Here is an 18,983-nt window from a genome sequence, read left to right on the forward strand (position 1 = left end):
CTTCCATCACAGTGATCACTGCTAAGGCTCACAGTGAATGGAAAACACTAAGATGGGGCCCATCTCCTGCTGCACAAAATCAGCATGATCCAATGGGTTTATCATTTTCATGACCATAATGACCCAGATGACTCCCTCTTCATTTCCATTCCTGAAGTGGCCCCATTTGACCTTGAGTCCAGAGAATTATTTTTACAGGTGCTCCCCTAATTAGAGGTTGATGCTACTATATTTTATGGAGACTATCAAACCATCCAAAAGGCACTAAAACTCCAAGGAGAAAACTTACATTCTTTCTCTGTTCCTTGAAGAACATGTCTTTGAAATGTAAATACCCAAGGAAGTAATTTATGATTACTTGTCAAGGACAAATACAAATCTTAAAAAGTCTTCACAAACATTAGTAAAAAGCTTTAGCCATTGGAGCAGGCAACCTTAACTTGTTCCATCTGCCAGTGTGGATTCAATTGTTATGTATAAACTAGTTTTATATTAATGTACCTGATTTGTGGCTAAAATTTTGGAACAGAAGCTATAGGGTCTCTGTGTATCTCTACATGATTATAAATGTCTATGGATGTATGATATGTACATGTGGTCTTTTCTCCCTCTCTCCCTACGAAGACGGCATTGCCAAAATTAGTTGGTAAAAGAGCTCTATTTAATTGGCTTAAAAATGAGCACTTTTGAAGTAAGTATTCCTAAAACCAGAAATACAGAAACCACCCAAATGTTTTTCAAGTTCATATGATCTGGAATAATCTTTGGTAAATAAAAGCTAGTTTAAGTTTGGTTTAATTAAAATAGGTATGTCTTCAGAGTTATTAGCATTAAATATAATGCAGGCATACAACTTTTATTCTACCTGCATTTACTAGTCAAATTCATGTTATCTCTAATACACCTTTTGTCAGGAAGAGAAGTAGCTTGGGATGATGACTGACTGTAGAGTGTCTAATGAAGTTTTTTGGGGTAATCTAAACATAGTTGTTGGGAGCAAGTACTTTCTTTAGAGGTAAGTGGGAGAAGAGATTTTAGGTGAATTTTTCAGCAGTAATTGTGTCTTATAGCATGTCTACTTAAAAATATTTTCATGGGACACCTGGCTGGCTCAGTTGGTGAAACATGTGACTCTTGATCTTGGGGTTGTGGGTTCGAGCTCCACGTCGCGTGTAGAGATTACTTAAAAAGAGTAAAATCTTAAAAAAACACAGTTTCACAAATCTTTGATAAATTTCACCATTAGAATTTTGCTAAGTTAAAAAAAAAAGAATTCTGGGGCGCCTGGGTGGCTCAGTCAGTTAAGCGTCTGCCTTCGGCTCAGGTCATGATCCCAGGGTCCTGGGATCGAGCCCCACATCGGGCTCCCTGCTCGGCGGGAAGCCTGCTTCTCCTTCTCCCACTCCCCCTGCTTGTATTCCCTTTCTCACTGTCAAATAAATAAATAAAATCTTAAAAAAAAAAAAAAAGAATTGTCAACCTTGAAAATAAAGTAGCCAGTTATTTAAAAAAAAAAAAAAGAATTCTGCTAAGTTATGTTAAATGATGAGAATTCATTGACTGTCTAGATTATTTCCAAATAAGATGAAATACTGAAACATTAATTGTTAAACAAGTCTAAGTTTACCTACTTTTGATCTCTCATTACAGAGCACTCAAGATATTTGGGTCTATTAGTAAACATGTCTTGTGCCACATTGAAAAATTGTGCTATGGGGAAATGTATGTGACTAGAAACTATTAAATTCACGCATAAATTTGCCAATCTAAAGAACGCTGGTGTAACAGTTCACAACTACTTGCCTTTTAGTTTTCACTAGAAATTAAGTTTTCTAAGGGTTAAGATTCTAATTAATATATGTAATTAAAGCTAAAGCTACTAGAACTAATAAAGGAAAAGACTCTATATGCAAGGAAAGTAGGATATGTTTTTGGCTAAGAGAAGGCTTGAGGTATGAAGATGCATTTTTCTTAAGGAAAAAGAAAGTAAATTTTTCCTAACATTAAAAAAAGAAAAAACCTGGGGCACCTGGGTGGCTCGATCGTTAAGCGTCTGCCTTCAGCTCAGGTCATGTTCCCAGGGTCCTGGGATCGAACCCCACATCGGGCTCCCTGCTCCGCGGGAAGCCTGCTTCTCCCTCTCCCACTCCCCCTGCTGTGTTCCCTCTCTCGCTGTGTCTCTCTCTGTCAAATAAATAAATAAAATCTTAAAAAAAAAAAAAAACCTGATTATTTCATAACAGGAAAGAGAAAAATAAAGACAAAAATCAAACTTCCCCAAATCAAATTCTAAATGAAGTTTTTTTAACTTGGAAGTACCTTTGGGATTTTCTAAAGGGCACCTGGAACATCTCAAATTTGTTGTCTCTCTCTCTATAAAAAAAGACATTTAGTGAATTGGGCTTATTTGATGTGTTAAAACAGGGGAAGTATTGCCAAGTAAAAAATAATGCTAAACCTTCTTTATGGATATCCTTGTATGGATATATGTTAGTAATATAAGGGTTGCAGAAATTATATGAAATTCCTAAAAGTCCAATATGTAACATTATCAGTCATAATTTCAGTTACCATCTTAAAATGTCAGGTATCACAGAAATAAATAAATTTCCTTGTTGATTTCATTAAATGGACCCTCATCAGACTTTTTTAACTATGGGCACTTTTCAGTCTTTTTTCATTTACAGGCAGTTATTGTTTTATTCTGATTCTTTTGCAAAAGTAATTCCTCTTCAAGAAGATTCATGGAAAGGACTCTGACAAGTACAGATGTCTTACCACTTTCAGATCATACCACTGAACTGGGTAAGAATTTACAAACTCTTATGAAAAGCTGGATTCATAAAAGCGCTAACAAAAGATCAAGAATTAATTACATAGGACTAAAAGATGACGATGATTATAATTTTTTTGTTCAAAACATTGCTGGTTCTTTAATCTTTTGTTTTCCAGATTTAAAGATTTTTTTCTCTTAAACTAGCTATGACAACAATTTGGTAAAGTATATCTTTGTGAACAAAGATGAAACAGTTACTTTTTCTTCCTACTTGATCTCTCCAGAATTTGGAAAGTCTCAGCAAGGATTCTTATTTTCATGGCAATATAATTATTTGCATAAGTTCAATATGGATCTGTTTTCCTTGTAACAGTTGGAAAAATTGGTTATTTTACCAAGGCTTTGACTGGAATGTCATATTTTATTTATTTTTTTTTAAAGATTTTATTTATTTATTTATTTGAGAGAGAATGAGAGACAGAGGGAGAAGCAGACTCCCCGCCGAGCAGGGAGCCCCACATGGGACTCGATCCCGGGACTCCAGGATCATGATCCGAGCCGAAGGCAGTTGCTTAACAAATTGAGCCACCCAGGCACCCCTGGAATGTCATATTTTAGAGAGATATGCATAGGCTCAAATATGATACCAGATTTAAGGAACTACAGTTGACTTTATGGAGCCAATAAAGCCTCTTGGAAAAATCAGCCTAGTACCTTGCTTATGGGGTTTCAGCAGCCGTATGAGGTGCATAAGGAAGGTCATTTCTGGCAGTCCCAGGAACTTCAGGATATTTTGGGGAACCTCAAGAAGGGAAGAATTCACCCAAATCTAGAGGTATTGCAGAAGTCTGATGGCAGATCCTTGGCTTGGCTTCTTAGCCTCCAGAGTCTTCTAAAAGTTGTCTGAGATATCTTATGAAAAGTTCCAGCAAAGCAAACATAAAAGAACCTATATGGTCGGGCGCCTGGGTGGCTCAGATGGTTAAGTGTCTGCCTTCGGCTCAGGTCATGATCCCAGGGTCCTGGGATCGAGTCCCGCATCGGAATCCCTGCTCAGTGGGGAGCCTGCTTCTCCCTCTGCTTCTCTCTCTCTCTCTGTCTCTCATGAATAAATAAATAAAATCTTTAAAAAAACAAAAAAGAACCTATATGGTCAATCACTGTTCTTGCTGCATTTATGTAAATCATCAGGCCAAGTTTAATGAGACTAGATTTATTTTGCAATCAAATCAGTCTCTTTGATTATTTCTGATAGAAACAGGGGTGACTACAGAGAGAAAAAAATGTTTCAGTGGAAAGCTATAGTGCACTCTTATAAATATGAGATTCTAGACCTGTTGTCTTTGAGGTTTTGTTTTCTATCTGTAAACTGGACTGGACACTGATTCTTATTTCCTCCAATATCTGGCTACAACTCTCCAATCTAAATGTTTCCAATTTTTCTCCCACCCTTCTGACTTGGAATCACTGAGAACCAAAACTGCCTTTTTCCTAAAACCATGCAAGCTAATTGGGACAACTTGAAATAAACTTCAGAGAAATCACCACAGCAGCTCATGTATGGGCAGTCTCTATGCCTGTTGTTGTGTGGGTCACTCAGAAAGGTCACTAGCAACATTTAAACTGCAAACCAGGAAAATCTATTAGACTGCCACCATCTGCCCTCGCTCCATCTGAAGATGCTTCAAGCCCAACATTTATTTATTTATTTATTTATTTATTTATTTATTTATTTATTAAGATTTTATTCACTTATTTGAGAGAGAGAGAGAATGAGAGATAGAAAGCACTAGAGGGAAGAGGGTCAGGGGGAGAAGCAGACTCCCCGCCGAGCAGGAAGCCCGATGTGGGACTCGATCCCGGGACTCCAGGATCATGACCCGAGCTGAAGGCAGTCGCTTAACCAACTGAGCCACCCAGGCGCCCTCAAGCCCAACATTTAGAAATCTCACCTGGCTGCCTTCAGAACTCAGAAACTGCGATTATAATCTGCTCCAACCATTAACCTTGTTTTTTTTTCTTTATTGCCATAGAAATGCCTCTTCTTAAATACCCAATGCAAATACTTATACCACATAGGCCTAACTTGGAGAACCAACCTTCATCACCCCCTCCTGAAATAATCCTCTAACTGAACTGATTATTCTCAAGATTAAGAGACTAGTTTGATGAGATATGGAGCAATCTACCAACTCAGGACAGGTTCAAACCTACTTATGCCAGATGGCCCAAGACATTAAAATATTCTACAACATTATCCAGATCCTTGAACAGGTTGCTAAGCCCCTGAGATCACTAACCTGTTTTCATGGCTGCACCTTTCAAGTTTGGGACAATGACTCTGGACTGGATTTCAGACTATTGCCTGTATAATTATTATAGCATTTGTTACTATAATCCTATTGAGAAGTGTAATTTCTGGGTTACAGGGTGCCCTAACCCTGACTTTTAGTTTATTGGCTACCCTGCCAGTTAATCTCCTCACCTTTGGCTCTGACACCTCAGCACTGATGTAGGAAAGACATTAGGGTTTGAAGCCAAAGGCCAAGAAAGAATTCTTGAGGCGTCTTTGGTGCAAAAAGGTGATTTTATTCAAGCACAGGGACAGGACCCGTGGGCAGAAAAAGATGCACCGGGGTCATGAGGAGAGGCCCGTTATATAGTTTCAAGTTGGGAGGGGGTTATGGATAGCATAAATCTCTAAGGAATTTTGGAAGCAAGATTTCTAGGACCTTGAGGGGGCTGGCTATTGTTGGGAAAAGGTCATTTATTACCATCTAATAAAACCTTAGTCATTAGACCCTTCAAATGTATATCAGTGGACCATATGCTTGGGGGATGATTGCCACCAAGTATCTTTGGGGGTAGAGATAAAGAAAATTTCTAAAGGAATTTTTATATGCTAAAGTAGACTTACAGGATCCTAGTGGGGAGTGGGGATTGGGCTAGGATTGCCTTTTGCCTTTAGCAAAGTATTAACATTGAGGCAGTTGAGTCCTAGAGGAATGTCACTCTGCCTGTTTCAAGGACTTGTCAATGGGCTGTAGGTAGTAAGGAAATTTAATAATTTTTCTTCTGCCTTTGTTTCCCATGTCAAGCATCACAGGATAGATTATAGTGTAAACCTTGACCGTTGGTTGTTCTTTTTTGCAACCCAAGTGCCTGACTTAAGCTTTGATTACTGAGACATCCACTTCAAGGACAGCCATCTCCAAGAAACACATTGCCAGACACATGTGCTAGATAAAGAGCCAGGCCACCTCCACCCCCAACTGAGGCTCTTTTGTTTTAGAGATCTTGGCTGATTTCCACTGACCATTTGGGTCACTTTTTTTTTCTCTTCTCGCACTTTAAATTCCCACTCTTATTTTTTTGTTGTTTTTTTATTTTAAGTAGGCTCCACACCCAACATGGGGCTTGAACTCACAAGCCTGAGATTAAGAGTCACATGCTATACTGACTGAGCCAGCCAGGCGCCCCCTGCTCTTATGTTTTAAATTCACCAATAAAGAGTGAGCCTATGCTCATCTCTCTCTCCCAAATAAATAAAGAAAATCTTTTCAAAACAAACAAACAAACAAGTAAATAAAAGGGGTGTCTGGGTGGCTCAATGGGTTAAGCACCTGACTTTCGCTCCAGTCATGATCTCAGGGTCCTGGGATGGAGCCCAGCATCAGCTCCCTGCTCAGCGGGGAGTCTGCTTCTCCTTCTCCCTCTGCCTCTGCCCTTCTTCATGCTCTCTCTCTCAAATAAATAAAATCTTAAAATAAATAAATAAATAAATACAAGGAAACTCTAGGCCCCCACCCTTGACCCCAATAAAAGCAGAACCCCAGGCCCATGTGCTTTCTCTACCGATGCCCTCGCTGTGTAATTTTCAGGTTCTCTAAGAAATCTTTATTTTTTCAAAGCTCCCACAAGGTGATTGCTGAAAGGTGTCTTACATTCATAATAAGAACCACAAGAGCCAGGGCCAGTCCAAGCACAACATTGCTTATTGATAGGCTGAGACTGGTATAAAACAACCCTCCATACCCACTGGGATCTTTTACTTACTTCACTGTGGCCTCTACCCAAATATCACCTTGTAGATCTTTCCTATATAAAATAGCCCCTCCTCGGTGAGCCTGGGGGGCTCAGTCAGTTAAAGCATCTGACTTTGGCTCAGGTCATGATCCCCAAGTCCTGGGATCGAGCCCCATGTGGGCCTCCCTGCTGGGCGGGGAGTCTACATCTGCTTATCCCTCTCCCTGTCTCTCTAGAGAGGGACTCCCCCCAGCACTTGTGCTTGTGTTCTCTCTCAAATAAATAAAATCTTAAAAAAAAAAAACCCTCCTCTATCCTTCTCTATTCCCTTACCCTGCTTTATTTCTGCAGAGCACCATCACCATGTACCTCTCCATTTGTTTTCTCCCATCTCCCCGCCCTCCTTGGAATGTCAGCTCCACGAGAGCAGAGACTTGGTCTCGTTCACTGTTGGAGCCCCAGCACCTAGAACAGCCTAGCACACAGTAGGCACTCAGTGGACCTTGAACTGATGTATTGACCAAATCCCTACTGCCACCCTGCTGATCCAATGCACCATCAACCCAAGCCCAGACTCCTGAAGTCTACCAGATCCACCCGCCCCGCCCACACCCAATCCCTCCTGCACACACCAGCCAGGAGATCTTTCAAAACTGCCAACTGAATCAGGTCACTCCCCAGATTAAAACTCTTCAATGATCAAATAATTTGATCATCCCTTGCAGTGATGAGGAATTCTGTGGAAATACTTTGTTAATTCAGTAGAATTAAGTGTTATGTTGGCTATATTAAGGTGAGAAGCCAAATTGTTTATCAGAGCCTGACAAAGGCCATACTGACTCTTGTGGTATTAGCCGTTAGCTATTGCTGCAACATCCCCTAGCTTTGTGGTTTACTGTTGCAGGCAAGATTGGATGTTAAAATCAGTGGATGACAGTGTGATGAGGATTGTGCATCATGTCAAAGTATCTTCCCACAAAATACTGATTGCTCACAAAGGGAGAACTAATAACTATATGGCGAGAAACCACCTTAACCAAATGATTGCTAGCAATAAGACATCATGCACGTCATATACCCCTTGATATGATACACTCTGAAAGGGCCATCACTTCTCCGATTTTCTGGCCAAAATGTACGTTGATTATGTAAGATGTCAACATTTGGGGAACATGGATGCAAAGAAGGTGGGAACTCTTTTCACTACTTTTGCAATTTTTCTGTAAGTCAAAGATTATGCCAAAATGCAAAGTTAAAAAACAAACCGACACAGTGGCTTAATAGCTATCTTCCAATATTCCAAGAAATAGAAGTAGAAGCTGCTAGTCCCTGTCTTGATCAGTTTGGGCTGCTGTAACAGAATACCATATAGACAGGGCGTTCAAACAACAAAAGTTTATTCCTCTCAGTTCTGAAGCCTGAAAGTCCAAGACCAAAGTGCCGGCATGGTGAGTTCTGGGGACACCCCCCTTCCAGGTTGCAGACTGCCCATTCCTTGTTGTATCCTGATATGGTGGAGAGCAGAGAGGGGAAGCACGTGCTCTCATGACCCTTATAAGGGCACTAATCCCATCTAACCCTAATCACTTCTCAGAAGCCCCACCTCCTAATATCATCACATGGTGCAGGGCAGGTAAGGGTTCAACACAGGAATTTTGGAGAGATGCAAACATTTAGTCCATCATTGTCCCTTAAGGCCTGGACCTAGAAACAGGCAAAGCATCAGTTTTACCATATTCTATTGGTCAGAGTAGTCACAGAGCCTGTCCACGTTCAAGGGGAGGAGACATAGTCCTCGCCTCTCAATGGTCAAAGAATTTGTTCCCTTCTTAACTCCCACATGGGAAAGGCCTTTTCCCCCTCCATTGCACAGGATGAGATTAATCTTAATCCTTGGTTCTGGGCATGCTCTCAGCATTGCTCCAGGCGTGACTGCCTTTATAGATTTATTTGTGTCTTTGCTTAGCTTTTTTCAAAAAAGCAATGGAAATCTTATGTTTGTCCTTTTTGCATCATTTATGATTTGTATACCTGCTTCATCACATGGCTAGGAAGAACTTCTGATGAAAAATTTAAGCATATCTCTGTTGGAATGGGGTAGCATGATACTCTTATTTCTAAAATATTATATTTCCTTTATTTGCATTATTTGGCAAAACATAGCAGAACTGGAAAAAAAATGTACAGTCTAAAAGGTTTCTGGGGAAAGAAGCTCTGAAGGCTGGTCTGAAAAGTAAACATAGGGGGCGCCTGGGTGGCTCAGACATTAAGCGTCTTCAGCTTGGGTCATGATCCCAGGGTCCTGGGATTGAGCCGCACATGCACATCAGGCTCCTGCTCGGCAGGAGGCCTGCTTCTCCCTCTCCCATTCCCCCTGCTTGTGTTCCCTCTCTCACTGTCTCTCTGTCAAATAAATAAATAAAATATTAAAAAAAGAGGGTGCCTGGGTGGCTCAGATGGTTAAGCGACTGCCTTCGGCTCAGGTCATGATCCCAGGGTCCTGAGATCGAGTCCCGCATCGGGCTCCCTGCTCCTTGGGGGCCTGCTTCTCCCGCTCTCTCTCTCTCATGAATAAATAAAATCTTTAAAAATAAAAAAAAAAGAAAATATTAAAAAAAGAAAAGTAAACATAGGATGTGGTTTCTTGGCTAAATTTCCTAGAGGTAAGGCAAGAAAATGAGACCATGTATCTGGAGATAGCATTACAGTGGGCTTTGCAGTTAAATCAGCTTGGGTTGAATCCTGACTCCTCTACTTTTTAGCTGTTTGGGAATTTGCCTGACTCCCAAGGCCTTGGTTTCCTCATCTGTATGTTGGGAATAATGTCAACATTGCAGTGACTTGTGAGAGTTATAAGACACAACAATGTAAGTAACACATCCATTATTCTAACTGCTGTAGTGTGGTTCTCAATATATGACTAGTGTGATTATGTAATTAATGTTTACTAGGCTACAAAATACTTTCATTTACACCTTCAAACTACTCCTAAAGAAGGAAAACAGATGCATGTCCCAATTTAGGGAATGAAGATATTAAGACCAGCAGCACAGTGAAGATCACAGGCTGGTTCAATAGGAGGACAGACTGCTGCTGACTGTTTGTGGTCTGGTACTCCGAGGTGATGAGGCCCCACGCAGGCAGATGGGGCAAGGTGAGCACCTCATAACCAGACTCCGACCTTGTCATCTTAGATGTACCTGAGGCAGGACCATGTGCCGAGAACAGACTGAAACCACAGACCTTGCCCCCAGGAGAGGCATTCTACTAGTTGAGTAAGTGATGACAGGATTTGGAGGTTTTCCCAAAATCATAATGGGAAGATATCAATATACATTATTAAAAAAAACCAGGAGCAATACCATCTGTCTTCTTAGACTAACAGCAACTTTACCGTCTGTAATAATGTTTGAGAAATAGACTAAGGATCAAGCACTTTTTTTTTTTAAAGAGTTTTTATTTATTTATTTGACAGAGAGAGAGAGAGATAGCGAGAGCAGGAACACAAGCCGGGAGAGTGGGAGAGGGAGAAGCAGGCCTCCCGCCGCCGCCGCCGCCGCCGCCGCCGAGCAGGGAGCCCTATGCGGGGCTGCATCCCAGCACCCTGGGATCATGACCTGAGCCGAAGGCAGACGCTTAACGACTGAACCACCCAGGTGCCCCAAGGATCAAGCACTTTTAACTTGAAAAAATGAACTTTTCTTCCTGAACTTTTTTTTTTAAGATTTTATTTTTAAGCCAACACGGGGGCTTGAGTTTACAGCCACCCACCCCCATCAAGAGTTGCATGCTCCTCCCACTGAGCCGGCCAAGAAAGTTAACCCTTTCTTAACTTTTTTATAATGGTTAATGAAAGAGTTTTTGCCCCAGAGAGCATTTTAATTAATTTCAGATCATAACAGGCATAAAGAAGTGAGTGAAAGGTTAGGCCATCAAATGTGGGTAACTTGGCTTCATGAGGTTTTTGTTTGTTTTGTCAGAAGCATAAATGTGTAGTAAAATTACCCCCCAAAAGGGCAAAGTGTAGAACAGTATGCTATCGCTTATGCACAAAAATGGAATCTACAATTGACCTTGAACAAGGCAGGGGGTGACACACACCCAGACTGCACAGTTGAAAATCTGCATGTTAGTTTGGACTCCCCCAAAACCTAACCACTAAGAGCCTGCTATTGACTGGAAGCCTTACCAGTAACATAAACAGTAGATCAACACATATTTTGTTTGTTTTTTTAATATTTTATTTATTTATTTATTTGAGAGAGAGAATGAGATAGAGAGAGCATGAGATGGGGGAGGGTCAGAGGGAGAAGCAGACTCCCTGCTCAGCAGGGAGCCCGATGCGGGACTTGATCCCGGGACTCTGGGATCATGACCTGAGCCGAAGGCAGGCGCTCAACCAGCTGAGCCACCCAGGCACCCCAACACATATTTTGTATGTTATGTGTATTATATACTGTATTTTAAAAAGATTTTTATTTATTTTAGCAAGAGTTTAGAGAGAAAGAGAGCAGGGGGAAGGGTAGAAGGAGAGGGAGAGAAGCAGACTCCCTGCTGAGCATGGAGCCAGGTGCGGGGCTCGATCCCAGGACCCTGAGGACCATATGACCTGAGCCAAAACCAAGAGTCGGATGCTTAACCAACTGAGCTACCCAGGCGCCCCTATATACTGTATTCTTACAATAAAGTAAGCTAGAGAAGAAAATGTTATTAAGAAAATACATTTACAGTATTATACTACATTTATGCAAAAAAATCTGTGTATAAGTGGACCCATGTAGTTCAAACCCATGATGTGCAGATCTGAGATGGGTTGCAGAACTAGCAGGGTCCTCAAACTGTGGGTGAAATACGGCCAGTGAAATTTAGATGGATAGGTCCAGGGAGGGGTGGTGGATCCCACCAAGGTCACAGAGAAAGCTAGTGTTGGAGTGCCCTTGGGAGGGGGTGAGGGGGTCTTGCCTTCTGGCCCAGACCTCTACACTTGCCTTATTGCTTGGCTCAGGTACCCTCAGGGATAAGCTAGGTGAGGAGGGCAGAAGGTCTGGGCTTGGCAGGGAGACCAATGGAGAAACCCAGTGGAGAGTCTCGTGGCTCTGTGTCCACCTCTGACTACGGCTTTCGGGCAGGAACGGATGGACATGGCCTGGCCCATGACACAGTTGCTGCTTCTGGCTTTGGTGGCTGCTGCATGGCGTGCCCAGCCCAGGACTCCAGGGGCCGGGATGGACCTGCTCAACATCTGCATGGACGCCAGCACCATAAGACAAAGCCAGGCCCCGAAGACAAGCTGCACGGCCAGGTGAGGATGGAGTGGGGTCATGGGTTGGGGAGAGAGCTGACCCTAAAAATGGAAGAAGTCGCAGAAAGGGAAGATCAACTTTGGGGAGCAATGGAGTCAGGAGGGTGGCTGAGGTGATCCCCAGGAGGCTACCAAATCTACTATAGTGGGGGTACCACTTCTCTGGCCCCCAACTCCCATGGCAAGTGCTTTCCTCACAACTCATCAGTGAATATGCCCAGAGGGCCGACTTGGTAGGTGGATGGTGGTCTCTACTTATACAGGAGAGGAAATAAGAAATGAGGTCCACAGAGGGCATAGGTACAGTGTGCATGTACGTGTACGTCTGTGCATACACATACCATGGGAATTGAGAGGCTAGACATGAGCAGGGGCTAGGACAGAGTCGGACAGTGCCTTTGCCAGCCTTAAATATGCCCCTGGCCCATGGAGCTCAAAAGGTACAGGGGACACAGGTCCCTCAAGGTCATGATGCAGCAAACACGGAGGAACAGTCCAGGTCCTCCACCCCCATCAGGTCTCGAAGAGACAGTGACAAATCAGATAACACTGGGAAGACTTCCCAGGAAAGGTGCCATCAGCCTTGGCCTTGGAGGATGAGTAAGAGTTTTCCAGGAAGACAAAGCAGGAAAGGGCAGCCTGGCAGAGAACAGCTTGTACACAGGTGAAGGGTGACAGCATGGGCAGTGGCGAGCATAGTGTGACCAGAGCCAAGGATGCTGCTGCCCACAGAGAAGGGGAGGGGAGGGAAGCCCCTGAAGCAGCTGGGAAGCTGAGCTTACAGTTGAACTCCAGGCTCCCGACAAATGCCGGTCCTTCATTCCCCCTGGTCTCCTCCTCTGCTCCCCACGAAGTCTCATGTTGCTGGAGGACGGGGATGTCCCCAGGGAAAGCTGGCCTGGACTCACCCAGAGGCTAGAAGTGAAGAGCGGGAAGCCCAGAGCCCCATGACTTCTGAGTCATTTCCAACTTCTCGTTTGTGGCGGGAGGGGGGGGGTGCGCGCGTGCTAAAATATACATAGTATAAAAGTTGCCATTTTAAGCATTTCTAAGTGTCAGGTTCGATGGCCATTCACATTGTTGTCACCACCACCATCCATCTCCAAAACTTTTTCTGAAAGACTACTCTATTTTCAGAACTTTTTAAGTTCTAGAAGGTGCTTCTAAGACCCCTCGGGAGCACTTCTTTGCCAAGAAATGGCACGCAGACTTTTGAGGGAGCCATTTGCTTGTAATTCTGAGGGACAGGGGCTATAATGGGAGTGCTTATCTGTGTCAAGCCCCTACTAGAGGCCAGCAAGTGCTTTTCAGTATAATCATTCACTCTTTTGGAGGCAGGAACAACTGAGTCTGGTTGGCAGGTCAGGGATGAGGTGCACGGGGTCTTGCAGAGCCACCAGGAGTTGGGGCATCTGAGGAGGGGCACGCGTGAAGTCAGGGAGGCCTGGAAGCATGTTCGATGTCAGCTGTGCTGGGGGTGGGCTAGATTGTTGGACAGAGATAGGTTTGGTTCCACCCTCTTGGATTTTCCTTAGTTTCTCCTGAGTGCCCAGACCTGTCCCATGTCCCCTGTCACTTGGTCTTGGGTGCTAGAGGTCGTCTCAGAGATTTTAAGTGACTGGCTCATAATCACTCAGCTCCGGAGTTCCAGCTTGGAACTATTTCTATAGAGAAATCTTCACCACTTCCACTGTCTTATCAGCCTTGAATTTAACTCTCTGGGATGGTCTCCCACATTGAGTCAGGTCCACACTGGGGTTCGTGCGCAGGCCATTATGCCCTCTGTCCCCCACGGCTTTCTGGACCTATCTGGAGTCCCCTAGCCTGGGGATCCAAGACCCTAGGACAGCCAGATCAGCCCCTTTCACTTCTGCCCTTACCACAGCTTGGGGCCAGGCTCTTCTCTTCCCTGCCCTGAGTTAAAACCTTCATCCCACTATTTACCAGGGGTGCAGCTTATGTAAATTCTGTAACAGTTGAATGAATGATGTTTTCACTAGAGTGTTGAGGGCATTAAGTGCAAGAGCCTCAGGGACTTTGCACTTGCTGTTTTCTGTGCCTACAATGTTCCGTGTCTTCCCCCTGCCCCTGACTAAAGCCATAAACTCCATAAAGGCAGAGATTTGATCTGTTTTGTTCACTGCTGTATTCTCAGCACCTAGCACGATGCGGGGTTGATCATAAGTACTCAGTTAATATTGGCTGGATGCAAAATGAGTAATATAAATAACCCGAATCACGTGAAATAACTTTCTAAACCGTTTAGAGTTGTGAAAACAATTGCTCCCCCAGACAGTGGTTCCCAGGCCTCCCACATCCACTGTTTTACTCTCTGTTAAAAACTCCGTTATAATTGCCTCTACCCCAAGGGCCAGGCATAGCAACGCCCTCCCCAGCAAGGGTTCCTCTGGATGCCCTACCTGGGGCAGAGGAGCCAGAAGATGGGGGAGACAGCTGGGCCGGGGGGGAGGGGCAGTTAGTCTGGTGTCTTCCCCACGCAGTGCACTCCCTGGAAGGAGAAGGCCTGCTGCTCAGCCAGCACCAGCCAGGAGCTGCACAAGGACACCTCCCTCCTGTACAACTTCACCTGGGACCACTGCAGCAAGATGGAGCCCGCCTGCAAGCGCCACTTCATCCAGGACAACTGTCTCTATGAGTGCTCACCCAACCTGGGGCCCTGGATCTGGGAGGTACGGGACCTTCCCTCACCCCAGCCCAGCAGGCTGCCAGCCAGCTCTGTCAAGGCTGCAGGCGGCCCACATCCCCGTCCCCCCTCCCTCCCCTCCCACCCAGGTGAACCAGAGCTGGCGCAAGGAGCGTTTCCTGCACGTGCCCCTGTGCAAAGAGGACTGCCAGCAATGGTGGGAGGATTGTCGCACCTCCTACACCTGCAAGAGCAACTGGCAGAGGGGCTGGGACTGGACCTCAGGTGAGGGCCTGGGGGGTGGGGGGGAGACGCAGGTGGGGTTGGAGGATTTGGGGGTGGCCAGAAACCAGCTTCGGGCCCAGGGGCTGAATGTCTGCGTCCACGCCCTCTCCGCCTGCAGGAATTAACAAGTGTCCAGCTGGGACCACCTGCCGCACATTTGAGACCTACTTTCCCACGCCTGCAGCCCTGTGTGAGGGCCTCTGGAGTCACTCCTACAAACTCAGCAACTACAGCCGAGGGAGCGGCCGCTGCATCCAGCTGTGGTTCGACCCAGCCCAGGGCAACCCCAACGAGGAGGTGGCGAGGTTCTATGCCCTGGCCATGAGTGCCGGGGCCCTGCCCCGAGGGGTGGAGCCTCTCCTGCTCAGCTTGGCCCTGATGCAGCAACTCTGGCTGCTCGGCTGAGCCCCTCCCACTGCCGACACCTGCACACCTTCCTAGTCTGCACCCGGCCCAGCCCGGGTGACCTGGCCTCAGCTGAGCTCAGCACTCTCAGATGAGGGGACCTCACAATGCCCTGGTCATTCGTTCTTGATCCAACATGGGTCATATGGGGTTCCTCTGACAGCCTATTTTAATAGATCCATGTGTATCTTGTGTCTTGTAAATAATTTGGGGATGATGGGGCGCCTGGGTGGCTCAGTGGTTAAGTGTCTGCCTTTGGCTCAGGTCATGATCCCAGCGTCCTGAGATCGAGTCCCACATCGGGCTCCCTGCTCCTTGGGAGCCTGCTTCTCCCTCTGCCTCCTCTCTCTCTCTCTCATGAATAAATAAATAAAATCTTAAAAAAAAAAGAAAATAATAATAATTTGGGGATGAGTGGGTTGGAGGGACATGCTTCAATTGCTTTATCATTCCTATTGAGAGACCCAAAGAGGGACTGTGACTAGCTTGAAGTTCACCAGCAAGTAGGAGGTAGAAGCTGACTCCTTAGTCTGAGGCTCTTACTTCTTCACCAGGCTTCCCCCCCATGTCAAATTCATCAGTCCCACACCACAAGGGGATATGGGGTTGGGTGGAGAGAAGCTGGGCAGAGACTGACAGATGAGTTCTCAGGCTCCTGGTGAGAAAGAAAGTTTCTTTCCCTTATTAGATGTGGACTAGGGTGCAGATATTAGTGGTGGTAGTAGGTAAGGAATCTCAATGATGAACAAACTGCATTGCTTCCCTTTTTTAAAAGAGAGAGTTGCTGGGCAGAGAGAGAGGGAGAGAAAGTCTCAGGCAGACTCCACACTGAACATGGAGCCCGATATGCGGCTCGATCCCAGGACCCTACATGACCTGAGCAGAAACTAAGAGTCGGACCCTCAACTGACCAAGCCCCCCCGCCTCCCACTAGCGATGAGTGCCTGTTTCCCAGGGTCAAACTTTTGATTTCCTACTAAGCTGACTTTTTTGCTAAGCTGATAGGTGGGAAAAGACCATCTTTTTTAAAAAAATATTTTATTTATTTATTTGACAGAGAGAGACACAGCGAGAGAGGGAACACAAGCAGGGGGAGCGGGAGAGGGAGAAGCAGGCTTCCCGTGGAGCACGGAGCCCAATGCGGGGCTCCATCCCTGGACCCTGGGATCGTGACCTGAGCCGAAGGCAGACACTTAACGACTGAGCCACCCAGGCGCCCCGGGAAAAGACCATCTTGGTGTGGTTTTCATGTGCCATGTGTCTTATCATGAGAACACAGTTTCTGAGATCTTCCTTATTGATCTACTGAGTTTTGGCCCATTCTTTTCAATCCCTGGGCAATAGTCCAGTCTATGTGGTGTATGTCACATTTAACTCAGTCTCCTACTGATGGATATTTGAGGGAGAGGGGTTCTTTTAGAACCTTGACATTTTTGAAAAGCACAGGCCAGTTACATTGTAGAATATCCCTCATTTGGGGTTTATCGGTTTCTTCCTCATTAGACTGAGGTTATGCATTTTTGGCATGAATATCCCCAAGGCAATACTGTGTCATTCTCAGTGCATTCTAACAGAAGGCGAATGGTGGTGAGTTCACCCACTCCTGAGGGTGAGACTGGATCCGTCAGGTTTCTCCACTACTTTTTTCCCCCTTTGTAATTTGTAAGTATGATATAGGCAGATACTGAGAACTGGAGATATCCTATTGACCATCATACAGGTACCCACAAGTTTCACTATCTGATGGACACTTTTTAAAAAAGTAAAACAAACACCAAAAATGTCTTATGTGACAGTCCCTCGCCAACCCTTTAATGCTCTCCCATGGTATCTGTTGGAGACACCAAACTTCAACGGCATAGAGAGCCCAGCCCTCCACCCTGACTTACACGGACTTAAAGCTCATTTCCAATCGTTCCGTTCCACACCCCATAGGTGAGCTCCATTCACACTTCTCACTTCGTGCCTTTGTGCCAGCAATTCTTTCTGTGTTCCTGGAATGTTCCTTTGTCCTCTCTGGGCTGCTTCCTTGTAGTCACTTAGATTTCAACCTATGATTCCCCACTAACATGACTTCTGACGAACCAAAAGAGGTCATCCAAGCACTTTCTTATCACATCTGTCTTGTCCCTTTGTACAAATACTTATTATCTGCTGTGTTTGTCATCTGCTTTTCCCTAACAAAACAAACACTCACAGGGAGTCTATGGGAGCTGGGGGAGGTTAGAGAAGGCTTCCAGGGGAGCCATGTTTGCCAAGCAGAAAATGGTGGGAGGAACAACATTCCATGGAGAGGGTTCAGCAAGGACAAAGGCTTGGTAGGATGGAAACTGAAGCAGAAATTTCTAGGTTGCTGAAACAGAAGTTAAAAGGCAAGGGCCGGAACTGAGGCCAGAGGAGAAACACTGGATTTGCAATCCTTAGGCTGATGCCCTGAAGGCCTCTCACAGAGCTTTCCTTTCTCTCTTTGTGGAAGGATCTGGCTTGGAATGGGATTCAGATCTGAATTCTCAGCCTCTCCTGGCTGCCTGGGAACTGCTGTTTCCACAGCTAAGAAAACAGGGGGCAGGCTAGCAGCGGGCAGGGAAAGCTCCAGTTTCACCCACCCTGACTCCCTGCAGCCTGGGGCCCCCACCTGTGCCCGTCAAACACCTTCCTGTTATCTTTGGTCATAGCACAGCCTACAGATTGGGGTCTATAGGGTGCCGATGGCTCACCTGGCTGATATTAAACTTCCAGTCCAGGCTCAAAGGTGGCTGCCTCACCCTGCCCCTCCCTGCAGGTCAGACAGCCCCAGCACCCAGATCCCAGATTCAGAGGAGGGCTCAACAAAGGGGAAGGAACTCCCCACAGATCAGAACTCCACCCCCATCTCCCCTCCCATTAGCTGCTGACTTCTGAAGCCCTCAGGGCCCAGGGTCTTCCTCTCCTAGTCAAGAGGCCACAAAACCCAGTTAAGGATCAGTCCCCAGGGCAGAGTGGAGGATGCCGGGTAGGGGCAAATTCCATCTGGAGGAGTTCCGTCCTGCAGGCATTCTTAGATCTCTGGTCATTCTCCAATCTGGAGAGGGCTGCCTGGTCTTATAAAGCAAGAAGAGAGGTCTGAGGAGTCCGATGGCCCTTCATCTGCTGAGGTCTTCTGAGGCCTTAACCCTCCCTGCTTGTCACAGGATTCAAGTAAGGATCGCCCCGAGGGAGAGGTAAACAGGGCTTGATTGGGGGGGGGGGGGTTGGGGGAGAGAGGAGGTCTTCTGGGAGTCCATTTCTTTACAGGCCCTTCAGGGCTTGGTTGCTTCTCCAGCAAGCCCATCCCCAGCCTGTTCCATGGGCCCTGTGGCCTTCCCCACAGTGCTGAGGCCCCACTTTCCTTAAACTTATATTGCTGTCCCTAGGCCGATGACGGCCACATCTGTATCCAACCTGTACCCTTCCCCGGGGCTCTTGACTCTTTGACCACTTCTCCCTAGGTGGCACACAGGCACTGTGACAAAATGGAGCTCGGCATTTCTTCTTGCCCAAATTTGCTCCTCTGCTTTTCCCTTTCC

At 45.6% G+C, this 18,983-nt stretch overlaps 2 protein-coding genes across 2 annotated transcripts in view; one reads left to right on the forward strand and one right to left on the reverse strand.

Moving 5' to 3' along the window:
• Window positions 1-18,983, reverse strand: part of ANAPC15 (anaphase promoting complex subunit 15) — a 58,406-nt gene that overhangs the window by 9,391 nt on the left and 30,032 nt on the right. The window lies entirely within an intron of this gene.
• LOC112806332 (folate receptor beta-like) lies at window positions 11,868-15,438 on the forward strand. Its single transcript, XM_025848619.2, has 4 exons — window positions 11,868-12,104; window positions 14,585-14,794; window positions 14,898-15,033; window positions 15,152-15,438. The coding sequence occupies exons 1-4, from the start codon at window positions 11,868-11,870 to the stop codon at window positions 15,436-15,438; spliced, it is 870 nt and encodes a 289-aa protein (XP_025704404.2).

The sequence above is a fragment of the Callorhinus ursinus genome, unplaced genomic scaffold, assembly GCF_003265705.2.
Source record: "Callorhinus ursinus isolate GAN/ISIS: 27379988/994484 unplaced genomic scaffold, GSC_fseal_2.0 scaffold35, whole genome shotgun sequence".
NCBI lineage: Eukaryota > Metazoa > Chordata > Mammalia > Carnivora > Otariidae > Callorhinus > Callorhinus ursinus.